Source organism: Hydra viridissima, unplaced genomic scaffold (assembly GCF_058129835.1).
Source record: "Hydra viridissima isolate aposymbiotic clone 2 unplaced genomic scaffold, HvirCarnegie_v1 scaffold_16, whole genome shotgun sequence".
NCBI classification, from domain to species: domain Eukaryota; kingdom Metazoa; phylum Cnidaria; class Hydrozoa; order Anthoathecata; family Hydridae; genus Hydra; species Hydra viridissima.
In genome coordinates, this window is record NW_028324315.1 from 5,529,723 (window position 1) to 5,556,026 (window position 26,304).

Consider the following 26,304-nt stretch of genomic DNA (forward strand, 5'->3'; position numbering starts at 1 on the left):
AGAAAAAACTAAATCAAAAGACTTTATTTGTGGGGGCAGGCAGTTAAATCGTGACGAGGCATAAGCTTATTACATTGACTCTAAATGTACAAGTCATTCTTACAAACAGACGAGAAAGTGGTCTTTAAAGGCACCATTAGATGAACATATTTCAGTTACAGAAACACGTGCCGAAATTAGCCTACAAGCTATACTTGATAAAACTACTAAACGCCTAAATAAAGCCCAATGCGAGGTTCTTAAAAGTATTACTTTTACTCCGCCATTCACACTAATTAGCAAATGGGGATGTGATAGGAGCCCCGGTCACAGCACATACAAACAGAGATTTAAAAACTCTGATGCTACTGATGAGTTTCTGTTTGTATTTTCATTTGTTCCGTTGAGACTGAGTGACGGTCAAAATATTATTTGGCAAAATCCACGACCAATTAAATTTATTTTTTCAAAAGAAACCAGTTTTTTAACTACAACAGAAACTAACCAAGTTTTAAAAGAAGTTTCTCAACTTGTTCCAACATCTATAAGACTCAACGAATCTCAAATTACTGTTAAACACGATCTAATACTATCAATAGTAGATGGAAAAGTTTGCAACACCTTGACTGACACAAGTTCCCTACAAAAATGTTACATATGCGGTGCGACTCTTAAAATGATGAACGGTGAACTAAAAGACTTAGTTGTTAAAAAAGAACATTATGGCTTTGGTCTGTCTACTTTGCATGCGTGGATTCGCTTTTATGAGTGCATGCTACACATTAGCTGTCGTTTAGATATAAAACAGTGGCAAGTTAGAAGCAAGAAAAAACTCACGTATTTGCACGAATATAGATTTGCTCAATGTGCTTTTGGTAACATCAGATCCTGTCATCAACTCACACAGAGAATTGTCAAGTAAGAAAACTGGTAAACTACCGTTGGAAGTTTACTAGTTTTCTTACTTGTATAAGCGGGAATTTAATTATCCCGCCTATAATACCACCACAGCTTGTTGAAAATGGAATTATGTGTGACGATGAAGATTATTTTAGAGCCCAATTCAACGGGTACTGAAAATAACAATAATTCATCCGATAATAGTTACTTATTAATAAAATACTTTTTTATTTTACGTAGTGTAGTGAGTATATTTTTATATTTTGTATATTTGTAGTGAGTATTTTTTTATTTTAGGCAAAATTTTATAACAATATTAATTTTTATTACTTAATTATCTTTTTCAAGACAAAAACTTTTAAAAACTTGAAAGTTACTAAAATATCGCCGTTTTTACAATAAAATTAAAAAAAAAAAAAACTTTTTATAGTAAAATTGACTTTTTGGCGCCCCTTTAAGCTTAAACGCGCGGGGTAATTGCCCCCCTGCCTCCCTTAGGTTACCCTACTGCATAACTAATCAATAAAATACCAAAATATTGTTAACTACATTCTTAGGAATGAAATTACAAAACAAAATATTCTTGTCCACCGAGCTTGTATGAAGCGATACACTGTGCATCATCAAGAAAATTTTTCGGTAAGCCTGCAGTTAAGCTGCGTTAATTAAATTATTTAGCGTTCATCGCTATCGTTCGTAAAAACTTTAAAAGTTCTTAAAGAATTTACAAAAATCAAAGTAAAAAAGTTTTAAAGAGGTTATTTGCATGTTTGTTTGTTTTTTTTAAATACGTTTTTGTTTATCATTTTTGTTATTTATTTTTATTGTTAATATTTTATCATTTTAACATTTATATTGCTTTTATTTACTTTATTTTTATTTATACAAAAAAATTTTTACTTTATGTTTTAAAATTGTTGATAATTTTAAATTGTTTTGGATTAATTAACTTCTCAAAACAAAAATTTTTTAGATTTTTTTTACGATTATTGTACTTGCCAATATGCTTTTAAAAAGTACGTGCCCAAGAAAATATATATATATATATATATATATATATATATATATATATATATATATATATATATATATATATATATATATATATATATATATATATATATATATATATATATATATATAATTAGTAACTACGATATTTATGATATATATTATAAATGGAAAAATAAAAAAATTTAACTAAATTACTTTTCTTTCGTAAAACTTTTCTTTTAGATTTTGTTTTCTTTCACGCTTTATGACGTTGTTTTTTAAATTAATTGTTTTCATTTTCACCACCGTAGAGTTTATTCTAACAAAAAAATAAATTTGTTATAATAAAATTACGCCGCGATTAACTGCATTGCATTTTAATTTACTGTCGTTAATACTTTACTGAAGAGTAAATTTATAACTTTAAATTTTTACTTTGCAGTAAAAACATAATGTTTTAACGCTGGAATTTTACTGTTAACTATATAACTATATTATATTTCTGACTTTTTTAATTTACAGTTTGGGGCGTTAATTTTCCATAATCAAGTTAATGGCCTTGTAGAGAGGCTGAATTAAGGACTTAACAAAGAAATCTTTAAGGTCTTAAATGAAAATGGCAAGAGTTGAGTTTCAGTTTTAAATGGAATCCATTTTACTTTATGTGTTGATGTGCATGGTTCAAGGGGTATTCACCATTTTGGCTATAAATTTGTATAATCGACAACCCTGCCTCTCGATCGATGTTCAATTCATAGATTGACTCAATGTTAATAAATGCAATCCTGCATGAGATAAAGATGCTTTTAAAAAGATTTTAGAAATGAAAAGAGGAATTGAACACAAAGCCATGAGTGACATTGTTTTTTCACAAAAGAAATAAAACAAAAAAACAAAAAATGGCTTTAAAAAATAAAAAAAAAAACTTAAATTGCTTCTTAAAAAATAAAAAGGTTTAAAAAAGATGTTGTAATTAAAATGAGTTTCAACGCCATCTCAACTCAATGAAACATCCCTCCGAAGATATTCGCCATTTCGTTTTAAAAAAACTTTTATCTTTAAGAGGAAAGTTTTTAAAAGAAAATGTCTCTTAATTTGAAACTTGAGGATGTTAAGAGCAAATTTATTTGATATTAAAAAAGTTGAGAATATTTTTTACTTAAACGTGTTTTATATTGGTCTTTTTTTTTTTGATAGTTAAAGGTTCGGTGACAGAATTTGCACCCGAGATTTTTTTTCATAATAAATGTTTTTTTATTTAGACCTCAAATTTATACTTTAATAGTACGTTCACAAGATTTGGGGAGCAATAGTTGGTGAAGTTAATTTTCAGTTACTCATAGCTGTGACAAGATGGATGAAAGAGTGAAAAAGTTGTTAATTAATCTAGCATCAAAGTGGAAGGAGTTTGCTTATGCCACAGGTTTTGGACATCTTGTTGTAGACTATATTGATATTGGTAACAAGAGTGACGAATTAAAGTTGGAGTCATTTCTTAAAAAGCTCATTAAAAGGAATCCAACAAATTATATGATTTTAATTGAAAAATCACTGGCAGATATTGGGAAGTTAGATATTCTAAAAGAAATAAAGCTGTTGCGTAAGTAATTCTTTTTTGATATGTGTAAGGAACATATATTTAAATGTGTGTGTATGTATGGATGTATTTACTGAAATATGTGCTTATGCCATTACATATATCATATATTATATGTAAAGTAATATTAATTTAAAAAAGTATTTGAAGCCATGTTATTGTCATAACATTTTCACGTTGTACAGTTTTGTTTAAAAACCGGTTTACAGACCGTTAAACAAATAAAATGCTATCAGACATTTTCAGTTGCTTCATTTACCCAATACTGTATATTAGTTTACACCTTGATAAGGTAATATACTTCAAATAACTAAAGAATGCACATTGAATATAGAAAATTTATTTTCTATATTCAATGTGCATTCTTTAGCTCTAGGTTTTGTTTTCTCTTTATCACTAAAAACAGTTTCAGGTGAGGACTAATTTTTTTGCAGATGGGCTCAATGTAATCAGCTGATAGTTTGTCCCAAAGATACTTGTAGGAGTGCTAAAATTTAACCAAGTTTGGGTGTTATTTGATTTAAGCCCCTGGTTGAACTGCCCTTTATAGAAAAACTGGCTTTATTTCAGGAGAGCCAGGGAGCTAGGGAGCCAAACATCTTTTGGCCAAAACTTGATATTAACTTGGTGTCAGTTTTGAACCAACTTTATTTCGTTTAAAGGTGCTGCATCCTGTATTAAGGCAATATTTTCATCATCTACCAAATGGGCGTGTATCCGGGAAATAGCGTAAGACTAAAGCACTTTTTTTTTTGGTACTTTTAAGGACACATCCTGAAAGCAGATTACAGAAACACTGCTTCAACTATCAAGAAGCACTTCTTCAAATCTCAAGATAGAAATGCGTCTGTTTCACCAAGTCAATGTTCAAATACTTCCCATTTGAGCTGAGTGGTGTTTTTTCTTGTGTTTCTTCAACACAAAAAGAACACAGGTTTCAAAACTGTATGAATTTGGAAGCCTGTGTTCTTTCAGATAGTTAGGAAGAAATTTCTTTTTCTAGCTCAAGATTGGGCTCCTAAACGGTTTTAAACTACCCATTTTGGTAGTAATTGAATACTAACATTATTTATGATCTTGCAATTTTAAATTGTAATTTCTAAGCAACAAAATATTGTTTGCATGTTGTAGAGGTAAGTTATAGGTACCTCAGAAAAGCGACAGTTTCCAAAGTAAAATTCTTTATCATTCGAAATAAATATATTAACTATGGTGGGTAAATTAGCACACTGCCTGTGGTAAATCAATAATTTACCACAAGCATATCATTTTTAAGACTTATTTAAAAAAACAAAATGGAAGAGATGCAGGGATGTATGAAAATATAGAAATGAGTTTATTAATTGCTTTTTTAATAGGAAGAGGCTGGTACGGAACACGAAAGCTATAACGGTTTGGCAACAATGCTTGATAATGCTGCTTGCTTAATTGATTAATTTATACTACCTTTTGAATAATTATCTGCAAAAGAGGTTTTAAAAAACACATGGTATTGCAATCCACTTCGATAAACAGGATCTTTAACACTTGTATAAGGCACTCACTTTATTAATTTGACAACCCAGCAAAAACTGAAAAATTCCTCTCATCTTCAGTCTGCATTTGTTAAACAGTGAATGATTTTAAACGGTCTAAATTTTTAATAGATCTTTTTTACTCAAGTGGAAAAAATATTTCTGCAGCAGAGTGAGATTTTTCAATTCGGTTATGAATGTTGCTAAATTTTTGAATGCTGGAGTGACTTGGCTCGCAGTACTTCTGCTCAATATTTGTGGTTATCGTATAATGAACTTAAGCAAAACGGCTGACATGAAGCTATTAAAGATTTTTTGTGGTTTAGATCATTCCTCTATGATCACTCTCAGCTTTATGCTAAATGGTGCAATAACCTTTCCTGCTAAGCAAACAATGATAATGTTAAATTGTAGTTTGAAAGTTTCCGTTTGTAAAAAAGTTTCCAACGTTAACTCGAGGCAAACATAAAATAATTTCAAGATCAATATGTGCTTATTATAACAAACTGTTGGCTCATTGCTCGGATTAACAATGCTGTAATATTCATAGAAAGTGTCACATGAATCTTTCTTTGGTTTTTGAAATATTATATTGAACTCATGATTGCTGATATATTGATACTTATGTTCTTTGACTGGTGTTGTCCTTTTCATCACTACATATTTTACAAAAATTATACAGTTTACATATATTGCGTGAATTCTCCATGTATTCTTTGTTTGAAAAAATGTTAATATGATCTTGTAAAATTTGTTTCCCAGTATATATTGGACGTCTTTATACGTCCACCGGACGTCTAGGCACATTCAATGTTTACTGGGTTAGAATTTTTTAACATGCTTCCCCCATTTCAATTACACTGGCAATGCAGTAGTTTTTTTAATTGCAGTAGCTTTTATAAGGTCCACCAGATTGATACTGTTTTATTCTTATATTTTGCTTACAAGTAATCGTATCAGTTTTACGCTTCCTAAATTTTTCACCATGATGATGCGCAATACTAAGCGGCTCTCAAAATGTAAATGTTAACTTAAATTTGTCCATTACCATTTTATTTGATTATTCAGGATGTATAAACAATAAATTACTTATTCAGTTAATTTATATTTAATTGAATGTTCCACAAACCATCTCAGATTATCCAATACATTGTAATCTTTAAATCATGTCAAGAATTTACCTTCCTTTTGATTTAGAGCAGGTTAGATTTCTTGATCAAGATTTTTAGCTGACATTTTGAAAACAATCAAAAGAATAAAATTATTCCTTACAATTCTATAAAATATTAAAAAATCATTTTTTTAAAAAATTGATAATAAAACAAGATTTTTCTAACATTGCAAAAACAATGAACTTTTTTGTGGCGCACAACGCTAACACCTTTCACTTTTATATTGTAGTATCACTTTTATACAGAGTATATGGCTAAACATGAGAATGAAGGTAAGTCTTATTTAACAATCATTTTCATGTTTAGCCATATTTTTTGAGAGTGTACAATAGCTGAATGAAAGAAAGTTTGGCTAATATTCTTGTAAAATCTTTATACATGTTACATGTTAGATAATCTAGTTTGTGTAATTCTGGGAATTTTACTCTTGAATATATGCTGAATGAGGACCTGAAGCACCAACAGGGAAACACTACACGGTCGTTTGAAATTTCAGGTTTTTCAAAAGTCTGTGAGCCATGTTGCATAAAATAACAGTTTTAGAAATGATTAGATTTGATTTTTTTCTTCTATATTTAGTAGGCTAGCTAATATTTTAAAATTTAATTACATGATGCAATTTAGCAAGTAATTACTGAGTCTTAAAAATAGCACCAGCTGAAGCATTAAAACATTTGTCTCCACTTCAAACTACAAAAAATGAAAGTTAAAAAGTGTCTTTTAAAGCCTAACTTTTTCCTTACAATTTTCAACTCATTTCATAAAGCTTTATTAGACTTATTTCCTAACGCTTTATTACACTTATATAGTAAACTTTTTGATTTCATAACGATTTATCAGAGTAATCAGTCTTCCAAACCCAGCAAGCACACAACGTTGAAACAACGTTGAAATAGCGTTGATCAACGTCGATCAGCGTTATTTCAACGTTGTGTGCTTGCTGGGAAGGAGCTTGATTTACTATCTGGCCACAAATTTTGTAAAGTTTGACAATTTATTTTAAAAAAATCAAAGAGAGTAAGTTAAGTTATTCATGCTACTAGAGCAATTATGATTTCAATAAGACATAAGTTTTCAAAGAAAAACTTTAATTCTAGCATCAATAGCCTTGGTTGTTCACCACTAAGACTAGTAGCTTATAAATAAAGAATTAGCTGTGCAAAAGATGATAAAGATCCAACAACCAAAAAAATACTGTTTTTGTTTTGGCAGTTTCTCGAAACTAAAGTTATTGAGTTGAAGATCTATTAGTGAGAAATCAAGGCCATAACTACTACTAATTCGATTAATACTCTCAAATAAGTCTAGGGAGAAACGATATGTTTCTTTCCAAGTTGATAATGAAAGGAAATATTTAAAAATAACTTTTTAGTTAATACAAAAGAACTAAACTTAAAGTTGATTGAAAATGTTTTTGATGTTAAGATTAGGTTTACTAATTTTTGTAAACTTAGACCAAAATGGTGTATCTATGTTGAAGATATTTCAGGTCTCCACTTTGTATGTGATTGTGGATAACACCAGAATACAAAGCTTTTAGCATTAAAATACCAGATAATTTAAACTGAAATTTGAAATTTTTTATTAGTTGTTTGTGACTCAACAAATCCAAATTGTATGCTGCTCAGTTGCGATAACTACTTAAGTTACTATGCATAAAAAAGTAACCTGCTGCTTCGTTTGATAAGTGATCTCTTTTATAAAACATCTAACGCCACATTATGAAGGCATTTGCTGGATTCCAATTTCAAACGCTTTATGGAAAACTCCATGAAGAGTTTGTGATTGGAACCCAAGGATTATCATCTCAAGAACTAACTGAAATTTTACAATTATATAGTTACATAACATTGCAAAAGTTTTATAATTTTGATTTTTTTGTTTTCAATTTTTACACAGTTTAACTAAAGTTGATCTTAAAAAGTATTTATTTGATTTATTTAATGTTCATGTTAATTTCTCATTATTTAATGAGGTTTTTGATACATAAAAGCATTTGGTTTATAATTACATAACAACTTGTGTATCCTGATGATATACAAAGTAACTTTTAGTGACGGATTGGAAAAAAATGTTTAAAATTAGTAGACAGACTAATGTTTCTTTGTGCTTAAATCAGACACAAGTTCAGGTATACAGTTTGAGGTGAAATGTTCTATCACCAATCGATAGAATTAATTAACAGAGAAGATTCTGGAACTTTAATGGGTTTGCATGCTAAATTTTAAATATTTAAATTTCAATTGTATTAAATCTATTCAAATCTTGAGAGTAATTAGAGCTTAAATTAGGGTTTATTTCTAATATTAATTAAGAAATACTCTTTATTCTTTTATATGTTGTATTACAATATATAATGCGAACTGTATGCAAACTGTATGTAACAAATGTATGCAAATAACTCTATTTTCTTTGTATTGAATGAATGTTTTTGCAACTGTTAATTCTACATTTTTGGTGGTTTAAAAACAAATTTTTTTAAGTTTTACCTAGAGCCATTTTTAGGTCAACATAATTACTTATGTGCCATATCTATAAATTTTTATAAAGTAACTTGCTTGTAAAATATTGAAACTAAAAAATACATCTTGTCACCAAAGTTTTGTATATTGATCCTTCATCATTTTGGATACTGATCCAAAATCAACTTTTTAACTTCTAAACAACTTAAATTATAATATTAAAAAATTTAATGTCAATGTATTGACATTAAATTCTTGTACTTTATATCTAAGACACCGAAAGTCCATCGGTGTCTTAGATATAAAGTACAAGAAAGTCTTCTGAACTTCATTTTATAAATATATAGCTTTGATGATAAAAATGACATGCAATTGCTACTGACTTTTTTTTTTGGAATAATTAAATGTTTTAAAAAACCCTATCTCATGACCAGAAAATGTTTTCAGCTAAATTTTTTAGCATTTGCCTTGCTCATTGACATAAACCAACTTAGTTTTATCAAATTCTGAGGTGGTTTATTCTGAAATTCTAAATTTTTATTGCACTTGACTCTATTAATCCTCCGAATTCCAGAAACCAAAGTTAAGTTCTGAAAAAAACGAATTAATAGAAATAACTCCTAACTAACAATTAAGTGGCAAAAAAAAAAAAAAATTAAAATAACAATCAAAGTCTGGAAACTTTTTTTGAGACGAATAATATGAGACAGTATTGTATATGCAACAAACCTTTTTCAATATTTTTTAGTCAACTTGAGTCTAATATGCTAACATATCAAAAGAATTGGATATCTTGGCATACTAGACTCAAGTTGACTTGCTCGTGATCCCCATCAGAAAATGGTGCATTTTTTGAGAGATAATATTGGAAAAAGTGTTTAAAAGAGATAAAATTTGCACGAAAAATTGGGAGATAAAAGCGTTGAAACTAATGATTACACATCGAAATATGTATATGTATACACGTTTATGCTTATATAAATTTTTAAAGCCATATAGGCAGAAGCTTTTATCCTTCCCTTCCCTCATAAAAAAAATTTGTTTGGGGCTTCATTATTCTAAAAATCTTGTTTAATGGTAAAATTGTTAAGTATAAAGTTTAGTTGTAGTGTATGTTATATTTTTGTATTACTTTAAGAAGTGAAATAAAAATAAACTGTTTTCTTAGTTTTCCTTAAAAGACTTTTTATCTTAATTTTCTTAAAAAAAGTTATGTAACCGTAATTGGTATTCTTTTTGGTTATGCACTAGATTTTGTACGCACAATTGTTCGATTATTTGACAGTGATTTCAATTAACCGGTTATTGTATTATACACTATATAACGAACTAGACATTAAATTTTTCTAGTAAAATATTGATTTCATTGAAAAAAATGGGTTTCTAACCTGTTTTTTTTTTATTCTTGAAAAAAATTAAGTCATCAAATCAGCAAAATTATGAAACTTGCTCTTCTTGCGCCATCTTTGAAATCAGTTATGCAATAAGAAGATGCTATATTCTTAAACAAACCAAATTTCATTGAATATGTCCCATTTCTTCACCCTTTCGGATTTTTCAATATACATTTTTGAATTTTTAATATAATTAGTTTTCTGTTTATAGGCTTAATTTCTAATTTAACATAAAATATTAATTTGGCTTTTTAGAAGCAAGCGACATGCTCAAATCTTATTACACAAAGTCCTATGGTCACAAAAACACATTTGGGCTAGTGAACACTGACCTTCTGATTAATAATGTTGAATTGGCTTACATCGATGCAAAAGAGGTGTTAGAATTTGTAAGTTGTGAAAAGTTTGATGAATGGGATTACTTTGTTAAAAAGCCTTGTGATGTTACTAATACTATAATAGCACTTGAAGAAATGTCATTCCCAAAATCAAAATTGGTTTTGTTTTCTGGTATTACTGGTATTGGTAAAACGTGCTTTCTTCAAAAGTGTGTTTTTTGCTGGGCAAAGGGTTTACTTTGGAAAAATGTAGACTTTTTATTTTATTTCGACTTCAAAAAGTTGAACGAAATTTGTCACGTTTTGAATGCACAAGAGTTTATCAACAAGTTTTACAAAAATATTTTGAAGGGACTAGACATAATGGGGTCTCAAATGAATATAATGTTTGTATTAGATGGTTTGGACGAATTTGTTTACTTGGAAGAATTTTATAAATGCATATCTGGGGATTCTAGCAACCTTTCCATATTATCTACATTAATGGATGTCTTCAGTACAAGAAAGATTAAATGTGTTCTTGGAGGCAGAGTTGAATCTGTAATGAAATATCATAGTTTATCCAAGAATCATAATGATATTTTACACATACAGATCATGGGCTTTAGCAACCTTGCAATTGGAAATTATTTTGAAAGTACTTTGTTATGTAAAACATTAAGAGATGATATAGCAGAACTAATCACAAGCTCCCCTGTTGCCAAGGCCTTGCTGTCTGTTCCTTTTAATACTAAGGCTGTCTGCTCAACACTCTCTTTATGTTTTGGTAGTTCTTTAAAAACCATGACTGAACTACAAACATTAATATTTTTATACTTTGTTCAGCAAATCAACAAAGCAACTGAGCCATTATACCTAGTTATACAAGAAAACAAGCAGCATATTTTAAATGTGTGTAAAGTAGCATTCAATATGCTAGAGAGAGGAATGGTAAAGGTTTCCAAAGCTGAACTAGCCACAGTTCTTGATAAGAATGGCTTTGAACCATTTGGTCTAATTATAAAGTCCAGCCTAGCTAATGAATATCAATTTGTTCATCTCTTTTTAATGACTTTTTGTGCTTCTGTTCATTTGTATTTTTACAAAAGTCCTCAAGAAGTATTTCAAAACGAAAATTTACGCAGTTGTTTACCAGTTGTGTGCGGATTACGTTTTGGTGATGGAAGGAATGTTGTAAGTTTAATTACCAAGTTACAAAAACCTGTTCACACAGACAACTCTCTGCTGAAGGAAATTTGTGGTAAGCAAAAATTACTCTTACATTTAAATTTATGTTTTTCACCAAAGTTCTCAAATTTTAGAGAAATTTCTAAAGTTTCTATCAAGAATAAATAAGAGATCAACTTTTTTTTTGCTTGCTCAAACTTTGAAAGCAAGAAATCAAAAGATTGGTTCTAAATAAATTGTATGAACAATTTATTTAAACAACTAATTTGTAATTTAAGCAATCTTTTTATAGTGTTCTCGTTTTCGAAGTTTATTATATTTTGATATTAGGACTATAGAAATTAGAATAAATTTTTACTTTTAAATTTAAAAAAAGTAATTGATCGGGGGTCCAAGTCGACATTCGGTGTCAAAATGAAATATCTCCATTTTGATACCGAACGTCAACTACCTTTAAACATTTATGAAAGGCAAACTTTTAGAACAGGATATAAAGCATTTTAACAATTCATATGATTTTTTATTAAAGTTGTAGTTTTTTTATTAAAGTGTCTTTTAACAATTGAACAGTGGGATTTGATGGGGCTCTCTCCGAGCAATGGAGTGGCTTACTTGAATTTTGAACAAAATTGACTTCATTCCGTTTTTACCTCTCAATTATCTTCTTCAAATAATCAATCCTAAATCAGACCAGAAAAGTGAAGAAATGTTGTGACTTGATAAAAGGAAGCAATATATTTTTCAGACCTTGATACAAATATCTGCTATCAAATTTTACTTTATAACGTATGGAGGGCAGCGAGGACCACAACTGCATATTGCTAAGTACTTGATAGTATCTTTCTTAATATGTATTTAAACTTTTTCTCAACATCTTTACATTTAAATGTTTAATAAAAATGCTATCCGCGTGCTTTACCGAATGTTTTCTAACATAAGCTTTGTCGTCCATAAAGAGGCATTAATTTTCTTGAAGCAGCTATTTATTCAACTTTCTTAAACGCTGATTACTTTTCTTATTACTATTTAGACTGGAATTCTATATTTAGACTGGTTTTTGTATGTTTGGATTATGGCTTGAAGAAAAACCACGCAATTTAATCACTTTTTTAAACTCATCCCTTACGGATATTTTACTTGGGAAAACCACAAAAATATTTCAACTGGTACATTTTTTTACTTTTTTTTTCCATTTGTACAACTTTAAACACTACCGGTAGTGAATTTTCGAAGGAAAAACCATGACCCATGAGTCTCCTATGATGTCCAAATACCTTAGAAAGTTGTTTGCTTTCTTTTTCATGATTTCCTATTAAAAAGTATTGGTCCATGTTTTTCTATGGTGGCCTAACACCAATTGAAATACCATCAGCTGTTACTACGGTTTCTTTATGGAATCTTTTGGTTTATTGAAATCCTGTTTTTTTTGTTGGCATAAAAACACGATGCAAAACCATAACGCTTAATTTTTACTCAGCAACACACAAATAAAAATATCATTGAATTTTCTTGATCTATAGAATAAGATCAATAAATGAAGTTCAATTAAATTGTTGTCAAGTTCTTCGATTTTGAAAAAGCAATTGCTATAAAGCACTTGAAACACTTCAGCATACTATTTATTACGTGTATACGCATACTGCAATTATAAGCAGCATGATCAAGTATCAGTAATATACAGGTATAATAAAGAGGAAATCAATGCAATTTTTTTCCTCATATTTCTTTGTATCACAAAAAAATGTTAGAAAATTGGTTGAAATGTGTTGAAAATTTATTTCATTATGTTTAATCTAAAAAAGAAAAAAGAAAAGGGGGCCGTTTCTAGCCACTTAATATTTAATTTACAAAAAAATGTGATTGAAACATAATTAACTAAGCAATCAACTTCAATTGTAAATCCACCTCTATGAACTTAAAGTGCTAAGTATTCAAACATTTTATTTAAACAAAAAAAGCATTCTTTTAGCTAAGTTATTGATAAACTATATATAAATAGCTAGTTTCATAAATTTTCCTTCAATACTTCATAAGCAGATATGTAAATGTATATCATTAAGATGTACGAGGGTAATTCAAATATTATATGCACTTTCTTCAGAGCATAAATTACGTACTGTGCATGTGTAATAATAGCAGTGGTCTTGAGATCAAAATTTGAGGCTAATAGCGCTAGCTAGTTTAGCATTGTTACTGTTTAAGAATGGAGACTCCACTTCCAGTTTGCACATCAAAAGAACAAAGAGTCATCACCCGATTTCTTTAGTCAGAAGGAGTGAAAGGGCCTAAAATCCATCACGGGCTCTTTTCACAATACGGGGACAGTGCACTTTTACGTAGAAATGTTTATAAATGGATAGATATGTATAAATGTAACAGGACAACCGATATGCACAAAAGAGTAGCAGGACGCCCAGCAAGTTAATCATACCGTAATGGAGAACCAATACTACTGATGACGTTCCTTGTTCTCTGGAATTTAGTCATGGCACTGTCTTTATAATCATCTATACGGAACTTGGCTTCAATAAAGTCTGCGCGAAATGGTTTCCAAGACAGCTTGCCGAAGAGCACAAGCGTTTGTTCAATTGTTACAGAATTGAAGACGAAAATTTTCTGAGAAGGGTGCAAGTTTTTTCACCGATAGACCAAGTGCGATTAAAAGCAAGGAGATAATATAGTAAATGATGTATTTTTTATAACTGTTGTTGTTTTTAAATATATTAAATAAATGAAAGTGTAGATAATGTTTTACTCTCCTCAGTGCACTAAATATCAAAAATATATATATTTTTTTTTTATGTGATCACAGTAGAGCTTAATAGCTGCAACTGCTAAGTTTAAACGCAATTATTTATGCATGCTTACATAAATTCATTTTTAGTGCATTATTTTTCATTTAATCTTTAATTACTCTTATCGGTATATTTTATACACCAGTCGTATTTAAATTACTATTACAACAAAAGCCGTAGAGACTGTAATTAAAAATCTCCCCGCAATCTTCGGAGATATATGAAATTATATAAGCAGCTAAAAGTGAAATTGTAGCGTTTTTGGGTTTATTATATCTATCCGGTGTAAAGAAAGTTAAACACAAATTTTCATTAAATTTGGGCAACTAATGGAACTGGTACGGAGATTTTTCGCGGTTGCAAGTTTTTGTTCACATAGAAGAATCGAGTTACAACAATAAAGCACTTGTGATGAATTCGTTTGGCAAAAAACAAATGAAATTTGCTTTTTAACGATTGATATTAGCTTTTTAAAACTAAACAAATAGTGTAAAATTTTGATTTAGTGATTAAAAATACTTTTATGTAATACATATCAAAAGAAAAAAACTTTTTAAAATGTGATTTGAGTTTACCGTGCGATAAGTTACGCAGTTACTCTCGGCGCGGGCAGGTACATAATTTGGTATATTGTGCTGCATGGCAAATGATAAGCTCTCGTGCTTTTAAAAATTTAACCCCATGATGTAATTATTGTGACCCATGATGAAACCATGGGTCCATGACAATTGGATTTATAGACAAATTGAGACCCATAAGTTAAGCATGAAGACAGAAGGCGGAATCATAAAATTTTTGTTGTGTAATATTACTAGTGAATTAAAAAACACGGGATTCCATGGTTTAACCATGGTGTCCCAAAGAATTCCATGGTGTTTGAATTAAATTCCCAGGGAATATATCCGTAAAGAATGACTGAGTATTTTTGGATTTTTTTTGGTTATTCTAGATGTCCTTTTTATGAAAAAAAATTTAATATTGTTGATACTGGTGTTTATATATTTTCTGTTGCTCTTTTACCTACATTTATATATTAATAATAGTTGACGATTTCTAAAATTTTTTGTTGGTTTCATTTATTAAGAATAATTTCTGAAGTTTTTTTTTAGAACTTATACCAAGTTCTTCAGAGAGATTAAAATTTTATTTTAAAGGTAAAATCTTTTGCATTGTTTATCTTTTATTTTGCTTTATTTATCTTTTATTTTGCATTTGCATGCACTGGTTAAAAATGAATGGGAAAGCCTTAGAGAAAAAATAGTTTAAGTTCTTAGAATAGGAGTAGTAAAAATAATTTTGAATAGTTGTCCAGAGAAAACAAAAAATCACGAAGAGCAGAAAGTTTAGTTGCTATAAAACATACTTTAGATCGTTACCTAACCTATCTATGCTCATCGAAGATTGCAACATATATATAAGCTTTTCTGTTTACATTTTCTGCTTAATTAAAAATTTAAGAAAGCTAAAGTGCGCGATAAAAAGAATTAAAAACTGAAACAACAAAAAGAAACTTTTATTTAGCGCAGGACTCGCTTCAATTATTGATCACGCTTTATGAATTTGAGCCTTTCCATTAGGGTAGAACTAACAGTTACAAAATTATCATATACAAATTTTCCTAATAAAATATTCTTTTACAATTATACTGTAAATGACCGGACTACACTTACGATGTCATATACACAAAATTTTTGATTACACGAAATTTTATGCTAACTAATGTGGAACAAGACTACGAGAAAGAAAAATATCGGTGCTTTGTTCCAATAACTAGTGTAGTGTAGGTGACCTTCTCTTCAGGGTCATGATTGTCACCATGGTATTTCGAAGTCCCTTAACCTATACAGCCATTAATGCCTAATACTTAGGGCTTAACGGGGGCTCCGATGATCAAAAATGCTAGGCAAGGTGAAAAAGAGGCAATCGGTTGGATGAGTATTGGATATCAAAAAGGACGGTGTTTACTATTTGTTGGCGTTTTGTTAATAACTTACCGTTGTGCTATTGGTTTCGCCTTACTGCATTGGTTTCATCTAACTGGGTTCTTGTTAAGCGGAAGGGAATTTATTTTGCGTATGGATGGCATAATGAGGTCCAAAGTATGAGTGTGAGGTGTGCACTGTAAAAACTAATGAAAAAGATGGGAGAAAACGGTCCTACTAGTGGAGAATGGGAAGCACTTGGTCAAAAGTCACCACTAAAGATGCAATATGACTGCGTTAGGCGAGTAGATCAATATGCACAGTATGGCTGTTAGACCCCGTACTACGTTGTGTTAATGTTGTTTTAGCTAGAAGCTAAACAAACTGCAATTGTTCACACACTCCATAACGGTCTTTCATTGGAGTTCTTTTTTATGAAAGTAGAGACTGAAATCAAAATCGCAAGCTGAACACTTTACATGGCCAAGGGTGAATGTGTATCGGGATTTAGTTGACGACAACAATTTAAAGGCTGATATTGTCTAACGACTCATTAAAAATATATGATCGGTGGATAAGAATGATGAAATATAAGAAACTTGTAAATTTTGCTGGAATTGTATTGATAAACAATTAGTTCTGAAAAAATAGTTAGTTCTGCAAAAAAGTTTTCACTCTTTTTTTGAGTGAAAATTTCCGCTGCATCAAAGTAAGATTTAAAGAAAACAATTCAAGAGCTTAAACCAAGTCAATTGAATTTAAGGTTTGTACTGGGGCGTCAACTGTGACGTTCTAAGATGAGCACCTAAGAAAATAATGTCAGGTAACGTCACTGCATTTAGAGTTTAAAAAGCAAAAAGATTATTGGAGAACTATTGTGTGTGTTTGAAGCTTCGTGTTAATACCTGTCTTGTTGGGAATGTCATTATTGAAAGAATCCACCACAGTCAAAAAAGCAATAGAGCGATAAAAGGTTTCCATACAGAATAGTGTTACTAAAGCTCACCTGCGGTAAATTGTATTACAAAATGGCGTCTAGACACTATTACTCGGATGCATCAGAGCAAATGGTCCTGACAAACAAAATGCCATGCCATGTAAAGCACTTCAGACAAAAAGGGAATGGAATGAAAGCAGAAAAATGCAATAAGGCCAAATATGTGATATGCCAGATAAAGAATTAGAGATTACTATTGACAGTTTAAGAAGTAACTAAAAAGTAAAACATGAAAATCTTGGTAGAAATGTTGAGGGTAACACGTGAGAACGAGGACGCAGATTTTCTAAAGGTACTTCGAGAATCAGGACTCCAAAGTACCGCTGCAATAAACAAATGCCTTTTAAATACTCTGAACGTTGTTGCTCTTAATTTTAATCCAAAAGGATCAAGTAGTGGTATTATTGTATTGCGTAGAAGTAGTTATGGAAAGGGGATATGGGGTAGGCATGAAGGTGTTGCGAGATTTACAGTTGGATGCGTCAAGTTATGATAACTAGCAAACAAGAAGGTAGAGTAAAAAATAGTTTTATTGCAAATTAAAGTTGAAAATTTGCTAGAAAACTTTTTCTAGAGGAAAAGTTTGTTATTAACAAATTTAAAGAAGAATGATTGTATAGAATGATAGTATAATTTAGTCAGTGCCCTTTGTGTTAACTATTTTTGAGGTCGGCACGTCAAACACTTAAAGACGTTTTATCCATATCACATATCAGTAAAATATATATGTATTTATGAAATATATATATTTATAAAATATTTTTTAAGCAAATATATTTTTTAACGATATATATTATTTAAAATGTATTTGATCAAATTTTAATGATTTAAGTCTTTTCTTATTATTAGTCTCAAAATTCTCTTGCAACATTTGATTATATAATTGCTTTTGAAAGTTATGAAAGGTTCCAGTTATGTTCAAGGATTTTATCATATTTAATTAACATTTGATTATTAATTGCTTTGAGTGTAAAGTTAGTAGTTTCAGATACTCTCTACTTAGAAGGTATTTTTTAGAGAGGAAAAGTTTTAACAAGTCAGAATACTTTTCATTATGTGAGAGTTCTGCATACTGGCTGAATTTGCCAGTGTGCAGAACTCTCACATAATGAAAATTTGAAATTGCATTTCCACACCATTTTTTAAATATTATAAAAAATAGTGCATGACTGTTAATGGAAACTTCTTAGCACTTTTAAAAAATTTTTTTCCTCACACTCCGAAAAAATGTTATTTACATTGTAACGTATTTTTCACTAATTATGAATGGTTTCTGGATAAAAGCAGTTAAAAATTAGTTTTCTCTCGGCACAAATTTTATTGCCAAAATAAAAGAAAACGGTGCCTGGAAACCAGCAGTTTCAATAGAAGAGCTTTTTGGTGACGTCAAGAGAACAATTCTTCATGAAAATTACTTTTGACGTAAACCTGCGACTTAAATTAAGGTTCTTTTGAATATAACAAACATTTTATAACTAAAATTAAATATTTACCAAAGAAATATAATTTTTTTGAAACGGAAAAATAATTTGATTATGTAAAAGTATTCTCTTTTAGTTTTAATTTTAAGTTTTGTTAAAAAGTGTTATGAAAAATTCCATAAAAAAAATCTTGACTTGAATACTTGTTGACAGGATTCGTAAGTGCACTCGGTATATATATATTGATTCAGCGAAAAAGTCAAGTTCCTTTCGACTTCTTCTAAACAGCTTATTTACAGGGTTATATATATGGCGAATGTTTCTCCCAGAGCAGTTTTACAACAGTTTTTTTTTTCTTTCTCTAGATATGCCGCTAGCACTTGCCGGTAAGTACGTTTTTTAAAACTACTACAAACTGTTTACTGAAATATTAATGTTGATTGAACGTCTATTAGTACAACGATATCTATTTCAATTAATCTTTATGGTCATTATTCGGTTGTCCAAGAACTCCTTGCCACAAAAGCATTCAATTTTAGAAAACTAAAAATTCCCATTTTTTTAATTTAACACTGCAACATAGTTAGCCCAGGTAATTGATTACATATTCCCCTTCCTTACTTACTATTTCTTCTCAAAGTTCTATAAAATATATAATGTAATCTATAAAAGAAATTTTAATTAAAAAATAACATCAGAGCTCAAAAAAATATGAAAGAACAAAAGAAAGCTGAAGAATGTTGCCTTTGCTCCAATTTCAAGCCAATTAATTAATATAATTGTTTTAACAAATTTTTTATATAACCAAGAGAATACAAAGAATTTCTTGCACAACCTTATAGAAATATTTAACTTTTTTTTTTTACTTTAATGAATTTTTTTACTGTTATACAAAGTATAGAAAATTCTACCACTTTTCTCAGTGAAAGTTTTCCACATGCTAGCTGCAATTTTGAAATTATTGATCAGCTACCTTTCTCTTAATGATTTCAAAAATAAAAATTTTTCAGATTTTTTGTTGACAGGATTCGTATAAGATCAATATAAGACAAATATTTTTACAAAATATTTGTCTTACATTGATTTTCGCCTTGTCATCGATTTGTCTTATATAGATATAAATATTTTGTAAAACTGCCTTTATTTAATGCCTAATACCAGGGTCAATGTGCCGCTTGCAACTGACTTTTTTATAGTTTATGTCAACTTTGGATTGCTGTTCCAGATCCTGATCTAACAACAAACCGCAATAATTTTTGCTGTATCGCAAATTTTGATCTTCTTGCATAAATATATTTTTCTTGGCGTTTTTTTTTTTAACTGAGAAGTGACTAAATTTGAGGACTTCTTTTAACTGGTTCAGCCTAATCATTTTTATCACTTTAAAGATTTTAAACTGCACAAACAGCATAAACATTTTCTATTACAATCTCACAAACAAAGAAAACATTGATATTTTGTGTATTCACTTTGCTGTTTAAATTAAAAACAAATATATGATCCACTCATGCAGATCATCTAATATTTACTGCAAAACACGTTTCACATTTTCATAAACTTTTTTTGCTTTCACTGCATGAACTATTTGAAACACTTAATTTTTTACGATGTCCTCATCTTCTAGGTTGTTAAGTTTTGTTGAAATGGGAACAGGCATCTCGTAAGAGTGTTTTCTTGTGAAAAGTCGCAAATGCTGTTCAAAAATTGTAAGTAATGGAAGGATTGATTGTTGATGGATTAATTGTTGGAAGGATTTAATGTTGAAGGATTTTTTGTTTCATCATCCATTTAAAGGAATTAATTTGGACCTGAATTTCTATCTTTAAGTTAATATTTATATTAAAAACATGATAAGAAAAGTTTAATCAATATAAAGGGAAAATTTATTTCCCTTTTTTTGAAAAAAGAAAAGTGTTAGATTGAATGTGAAAAAATTTTTCTTTTTCATGTGTTGACAAAAGTAATATACTTTTTAGTGGAAATATTTTTATCGCTTGTAAACACAAGATTTTAGTTCACTGCAACTACTTTAATTAATTTAATATTTTTATCTTTTTAAAACAAAATGAATCATACGGATTGTGCTTAGAAAAAATTAAAATATCGGTCATCCAAATGAATGTTTTTGAAGGCAAAATCTATTTTAATGACCGATATTGTTAATGAACAAACAACGCTAGTAGGTTGTTAATTTTGTTCTTCAGATAAAGAGATGTTTATGGAATGCTTCTTTGAAGCACAGGCATTAATAACAGATGACTTAGTAAGATCGATTGGTGAGCGAAACTGGACAATTTATATACACGATCGAAAAACTCCTCATCAAGTTTCACATGAGAAATACTTTATGGAGAAATTTATTGATGCAGGATTTACATTGGATGCTTTGTATGTTGGTAAAAATGTTTTATCTAAGGATGAGAAAAAACTTTTGACTTTATGTTCGACAAAAGTTTGTACGACCTACGTTTATCTTTCAATGAAGATTGATACTTCAGAAATATTTTTTCCAGGACTACTTATTTCTTTATTGTTGAAACCTATTTCTCATATTGCTGAAAAACCGACACAAAAAGTTGAAAAAGTGGTTATATACAGCAGTAAAACTTTCGTATCAAAGAACGAGTTCGAAGATCTCGTCCTCCCGTTGTTTAGACTCACAAATTGTTTAGAACTTCACCTTCGCGAGGACATGAACTTCATTAACGACATTTATGAATGGCTTCTTGGTTCAAACATCAAATACTTATATATCTCTTACCGTGGATATATCTTTCAAAACATCGAAGAGTTAAAAAAGTTTGTTTTTGGGAAAATGACTTGAACTTTAAAACATTTCGATTCTTTAGATAAATATATAAAATAAATAATAAATATATAAAATTAACAATCAATATGTAAAATAAATAATGAACATGTAAATTAAGAAATAAATATGTAAAAGAAGTAATATTAAATATTTAAAATAAATAATAAATATGTAAAAGAAATAATTAAGGAAATCCTTGAAATATTTTCATGTCCAGTTTTTTTTTTTGTTTTTTTTTTGTTTTTTTTTTTGTTTTCCTTTGTTTTACAAATTTATGTAATGGAAAAAGTTTTTCAAAGAATATTAACTTAATTTTTTTAAGTTTTGAATTTTCATAGTGTTTTAAAAAATTTATAAAACTTACAGATAAAATGAGAGTAAACCATGTTTCTTTATTTGCTGTTGTTATACAGCCTTTGAAAAATTTCTGATTTCAGAAAAATGAAAATTCGCGACTTTTTATTCAAAACACTCAGCACTTTAATTGCTTCGAACGACGAAATATTTTTTATCCCGTGATTTAATCACTGTTATAAGACCCATTTTTCTCATGACACATCGTAAAGATAAATATTCAGTATTAGTGCATAGTACCTCGTATAGAATATAGAACACTTATTTTTTGTATCCTTTTGGATAAAATTTATTTGGTTGCTTAGGGTGGTATTAGAATAGAAAAAGTAATTTTAAAAATGAATATTAAGTAGTAATTAACAATTATCATATTTAACTGTTAGTGTTAAATTTAAAGCAGCATGCATTAGCACTATATTTAGGTGAAATGAAATGATTTGAAACAGCATATTACCTTTTTTGAAACATTATATAACTTTACATTTCCACAAATAAGTTTTGTGAGAACTTTAAAACCATGTCTTTTACATCTAGCTTGATGTTCCTTCCAGACAGGCACAATTAGCAATATTGTCTCTAAGGACATCTTTCACTGGTCGCACTACTGTTCGATCTCTTTTGGCAACGTGCTGCAATTCCCTTTCCAAATTGTTTGAAGAAGGTCTTGCTTTCTTAGATTCAGATTAGGTTACAATTTTAAATAAAGCTAATGCTAGTAGCAATCTATACTTAAATAATGTCCACAAGTTGGAAGTTCTTTTTCTCTTCTAGATCTTTTAAGTAGAAGCCATGAATTTATGACAGTTACGTCTTTTAACAATCATTCTGACTAATAAAATATTGACGCAAGTTGATAAAAAATGTACCAATACATTATCTATTCAAAAAACGGGTTACAGTTCTACTTCTTATTGATTTGTTCCATGGCTCACTCCTCTTTCCCATTTTTCAAGTTATTTTTATTGGGTAAATTACAACATGATAGTGTGAGAAGTTGGAAACTTGAGGGAATTGTCAAAGAAGAAAATTTATCTGTCTTAAAAATCCACGAATCCCATCGAACAATAATGTTGGAACTAGAAGCAAGATAAGGCTCATTAAAAAACTGAAAGTACTTTTCATTCTCTTGTTCTTAACAAATTTCAAATTTGTAAGAACATATTTGGTCTTTTATGCAGACATTGTTCTGTGTAATGCTTACTTTTGAAAAACACATCCTTCCATTGACAAATAATATAATATCCTTGGGAATACTGAAAACTTTTTATTGGGATGATCCTTAATTGTTCTGGATTTATAAAGACTATCGTAAGTTTTATCTGTTTTTAAAAGTATTGTAGAATTTAAGTTGAAATGTGAAAGTTAACGAATGTTTTCAAAACGATCCAGTGGCATTGATACTTTTACTGCTTCAAACGGATACTCGTTGGAACAATAGGTTCGTATGATTATCTAAAAAAAAGAACTGTATTGCAGAATTCCCAAGTATTTCCTTATTTCCAAATTAGATAGATTTTGATTGCTCATAAATTTTGATTTATATTTTTCAAGTGAATATGTATGTGATTGTGAAATGATTTCATCATTAGGTTATTCTTAAAACATTATTTGAGAATAGCTTCAAATAATGTTTTAAGAATAATCTAATGATTCTTATTTGTAAGTCGTTAACTTATAACTTAATTTCTTTAAATCAGCTTAAGATGGTTGATCTTTAGAGTGGTAGTTGATAATGTTAAGAATTATCTATTAGGGTGATTTGTTTTAATCAGTCAAGCGGACTCTACGTCGATTACAATAAATGAAGAAGGCAGGTAGTTCATAAGACTGCAGAAAGAGAAAAGAGTAGGTAACATTGGAAGCATAGACAAGACTCTGGCTTATAAAGAAAAAATAGCTGATGAGAAGCAAAAGAAATGAGAGGCCTATCACATGTCAAGAAAAAAATAACAAGAGAAACAGTTTGAAAAGGTGACATTATTAGCAGAAAATTCATCAACTGAGGAAAATTAGGATAATAGTGATTGAGGATAATGAAATCCAACTCAGTGACAATAGGCCTAAGAAGATCAGAATATTGTCATACAAATGTGCTTTACATTAGATAAAACAAACATCAAAAGTATCCAAAGTTTGATATATATATATATATATATATATATATATATATATATATATATATATATATATATATATATATATATATATATATATATATATATACCCAGCGGCCACACGCCGTTGAAACGACGTTGAAAATAACGTTGATTGACGTTGATCAACGTTATTTCAACGTCGTGTGCCCACTGGGTATATATAGATATATATATCGTCGTGTGCCCACTGGGTATATATATATATATATATATATATATATATATATATATATATATATATATATATATATATATATCAAGGACTAGTAAACGGAAGGACGCGCAAAGTCGATTTCCTGACTCCGCTAGCGAAGGCCATTAATTTTATCAAAGTTGTAGTGTTTTTTTACGTTCCAGTAATAATTTTTGAAAATCTTTTACTTTTATTATGGTGAACAAATGTGGCGTTGTAAATTGTAAAGGGAATTATAATAAATTTAATAAGTATCGTGTTTTTAAATTACCTAAAGATGAAGTTGAGAAACAGAGATGGATTAACGTGCTTCCTTCACGTAAAAATTTTATTATGGAGCCATCTAAATTCTTTATATGTGAAAAACATTGGCCTGAAAATACAGAAATGATAAAGGTGCCTGGTGGCTATACTCGACCAGCATGTGCACCAAGTATTTTTAATGTTCCTTTTTCTTGTTTACCAACACCAAAGTCTGTGCTTCGCCAATCTAAGCCTGAGGATCAGCAATTGAAGTATTCATCAAAAAAGATAGAATAAATTCGATTTCTGATTTTTATCCTGACACCAAATTACTCAAAAAGTATGAAAATATAGTAATATCTTGACAAGAGGATAAATTCTTATGAATTTTTATGTCAAAAGATTTCAAAGAGAGTTTTATGACAATTATTGTTTATGATAAGTGTACCTTGTATTCACCACTAACTTTTTCTGCTTTTAAACATGGAATTAGTGTTTCATTAGGTAATATATTGAATCCAAACAATGGCTTAATCTTCAACTCACAATTTTTCGAAGCAATTAATTTAGTTCATAATTATAAACTCCATGTTAATGATTTTATTGAAAAGGTGTCAAACACTCTTTCAGAAAATGAATTTGAATTAGATGATGATATTAAGCAAAAGAAATTGAATTTCATTACAAGACAACTTAAACTCTTGCGTAACAAAAGTTTCTCTATAGCTGATTATTACTTTGCAATCGAGTCTTTTTATAACTGCAACTACCATCAACTTCGTGATTTTTTAGTCCTTCCAAGTAAAAGAAAGCTGCAGTCTATAATTTCTGCCACTAACATTGATCAGGTTTTACAAAAAACATTTGAAAAAGTAAAGAATAATTGCCAGAGAGATGTTATTTTGATAGTTCACGAGGTAAAGATTAGACCAACAGTTGCTTATTCATGTGGAGTTTTAAATAGGATGGCAAAAAATGATCCAGAATCCAAAGCAACCTCTATGCTATGTGTTATGATAAAATGCTTACATGGCGGACCTAGTTTAATGATTTCTGTTACTCCTGTTCACAAACTAACATCATTGTATCATTTCATTGTTGTGAAAGAAGCTGCTATTATAATTGAAAAACACGGTGGAATAGTTTTAGGATCTGTAACTGATAATCATAAAATCTATCAGCAATACTGCAAAATATTTAACAGAATTACTGACTATCAGGCCATTCATCCATTAGACGGTCATCGTCTTTGGTTTCTTTTGTTTGACACAGTTCATCTACTTAAATGCTTACGAAATAACTGGATTTCTGAAAAGTGTCAAAAGATATATTTAGATAATAAAACCATAGCTTCATTTTCAGATAAGAAAGGTCTATATCAGTATGAGAAAGAGAACATTTAAAAATCAGTTCCTTTATCCTATGCCGCTGTTTATCCTTCGAGACTTCAACTACAGAATGTGCAACATGTTTTAAGAGTATTTAATGAGAAAGTAGTAGCTGCCCTAAAACTAAAAGGAGCTTATGAAACCTCCTCTTTTATTCAGAATATTTTAGATTGGTGGAACATTGTTAATGTTTCTGCAAAAGGGCAAGATATTAGGCTGAGAGATCACAACCAATCTGTGCAAGATAAAGATTCAAATAATCTTCAATTGTTTTTAGACATATTTAAATGTATGAAATCAGGACATGGACCTGAATGTGTTCAGTATGTTACCCATAATACCAAAAAAGCCCTTGTGCAAACCACTGAAGGGTTGATAGCTATCTGCAAGCATTTGTTTTCAGTTGGTTTTGATTATGTTTTGCTTTATGAGCTACATAGTGACAGAATAGAAGGAAAATTTTCTGTTTATAGAAAATCACAGGGGCAAATGCTTTTATGGCTGCTGGTG

The 26,304-nt window shown here is 29.5% G+C and overlaps 1 protein-coding gene and 1 pseudogene across 4 annotated transcripts in view; one reads left to right on the plus strand and one right to left on the minus strand.

Annotated features, from left to right (window-relative positions):
* The first annotated feature begins 1,470 nt into the window (after positions 1-1,470).
* The window catches only part of LOC149877691 (NACHT, LRR and PYD domains-containing protein 9-like), a 29,349-nt gene continuing 4,515 nt past the window's right edge, over positions 1,471-26,304 (plus strand). Inside the window, exons 1-6 of one of the 4 annotated variants that reach the window (XM_090074352.1) lie at positions 1,471-1,518; positions 3,135-3,472; positions 10,267-11,589; positions 15,421-15,465; positions 19,017-19,037; positions 20,856-21,579. In XM_090074352.1, the coding sequence (XP_089930478.1) occupies positions 3,226-3,472; positions 10,267-11,589; positions 15,421-15,465; positions 19,017-19,037; positions 20,856-21,475 (2,256 nt within the window). In that variant the 5' untranslated portion in view covers positions 1,471-1,518; positions 3,135-3,225 and the 3' untranslated portion in view covers positions 21,476-21,579. Of the gene's footprint in view, positions 1,519-3,127; positions 3,473-10,266; positions 11,590-15,420; positions 15,466-19,016; positions 19,038-20,275; positions 20,513-20,855; positions 21,580-26,304 lie in introns of those variants that run through there. The other 3 variants (XR_016448106.1, XM_090074354.1, XM_090074353.1) reach the window with 3 other exon arrangements.
* On the minus strand, positions 4,748-5,692 carry LOC149877692 (uncharacterized; annotated as a pseudogene).